At 64.1% G+C, this 1,316-nt stretch overlaps 1 protein-coding gene across 2 annotated transcripts in view; it reads left to right on the top strand.

The window, feature by feature from the left end:
• The window catches only part of CCDC12 (coiled-coil domain containing 12), a 35,222-nt gene that overhangs the window by 22,791 nt on the left and 11,115 nt on the right, over nucleotides 1-1,316 (top strand). For both annotated transcript variants that reach the window (XM_015568321.1, XM_015568319.1), the window contains one exon: nucleotides 1,112-1,179. In XM_015568321.1, the coding sequence (XP_015423807.1) occupies nucleotides 1,112-1,179 (68 nt within the window). The remainder of the gene's footprint in view (nucleotides 1-1,111; nucleotides 1,180-1,316) is intronic.

Here is a 1,316-nt window from a genome sequence, read left to right as displayed (position 1 = left end):
TGTTGACCTCTCTAGCTGCTGTCACTCCTTCCTGCTGCCTGTCCCGAGAGGCCAAACTGCGGGCTGAGAGCGAGGAGGCATCTCAGTCTGTTCACCTCTCCACCCCTACCTGGGCCAGGCCTCCCCCTGGCTCCGGCGTCTTCTCTCCATAGGCGTGTGGCCTGGGTCAGCGTGATGAACGCTGGCAGGAAGTGACTCAAAGCCAGCGTCCCTCGTGGGGCACTCGACTCCTAGGAGCACAGGGCAAGCAGCTGTCAGTTCTGATGTGTCTGCCAGCTCGCTCGTGTCTTCGTCACAGCAGTCCCCGTGGGGGCCTCCCGCTGTCTCCTCAGCACCCTGCCCTGCGTCAAGGCAGGTCCTCGGGGAGGAAGTGACACTGACCCCCTGAGGGGCTCCCCCTTGTGCAGGCAGATCCTGGACAGGCTCTATTCTGGAGCCTCCCCCGTGCTCCGAGGGCGGGTCACGCATTCGGACAGACGTGGAGCCTCACACACCCTGCGTGCACATTTGAGTGTGGGGAGCCCAGCAGAGCTCTCGCTGCAGCTGGGAGCCTGGCAGTGCCCTCCTGTGGGGCCTGTGCGCCTGAGAGCAGGCATACTGTCAAGGCTGCCATGAGAATGACCTCTAGACTCACAGACAGGTCGGGGGCAGCAGGAAGACAGATGTACAGAAGCTTTTCCCATAGGAATTTCAACGCGTTCCCCTTCCCTCCATTTCCCGAGGACAGTGCAGGGGTGAGTGGTTACAGAGGTGTTTCTGGAGCGAAGGTCCGGGGCCTGGCCTCCCGGATTGCTGGTGGCCGCTCCACCCTAGTCTCCCAGGTCAGCGGGTGGCTCTCAGACCCAGGAAGGTGCTGGTGGCGTGAGCCCTCTGTGGCACCTGAAGCCTCCTGGCTCCCCCTGCTAGTGGTCTGAGGGCCTCCGGGCCTTGGCCGGATCTGGGGGGTGGGTTTTGAATTCTGCCGGGAGTTGAGGGCGAGGAGGGAGGCCTCGGTGCTGGGGCGGCAGTTACAGCGGCCGTGCCTGCTCGGAGGCTGCAGCTGCTGGCCTGCGTGTGCCTCCCGAGGTCGCTGCCTTCATCTGAGCAGCTGGTCCTCTCCCTTCCTTTGCAGGACAAGGAAGATGGGGAGCCAAAGACCAAACAGCTCAGAGAAGGGGAGGAGGAGGGCGAGAAGCACAGGTAAGGCCCGCTCGCAGCTCCCTGCCCTCCTGCCCCCCAGCCCCCGTTGGTTCTCAGGTCATCCCGCTCTGCATCCAGGCTCTGCCCTTCCTTCCTCACCGGCCCCTCTGCCCGGTCAGACCCGCGCACCTCCCTCA

Source organism: Myotis davidii, unplaced genomic scaffold, assembly GCF_000327345.1.
Source record: "Myotis davidii unplaced genomic scaffold, ASM32734v1 scaffold663, whole genome shotgun sequence".
Lineage (NCBI taxonomy): Eukaryota > Metazoa > Chordata > Mammalia > Chiroptera > Vespertilionidae > Myotis > Myotis davidii.
Note: the sequence above shows the minus strand (reverse complement) of the source record. Positions and strands in the feature narration are given on the sequence as shown.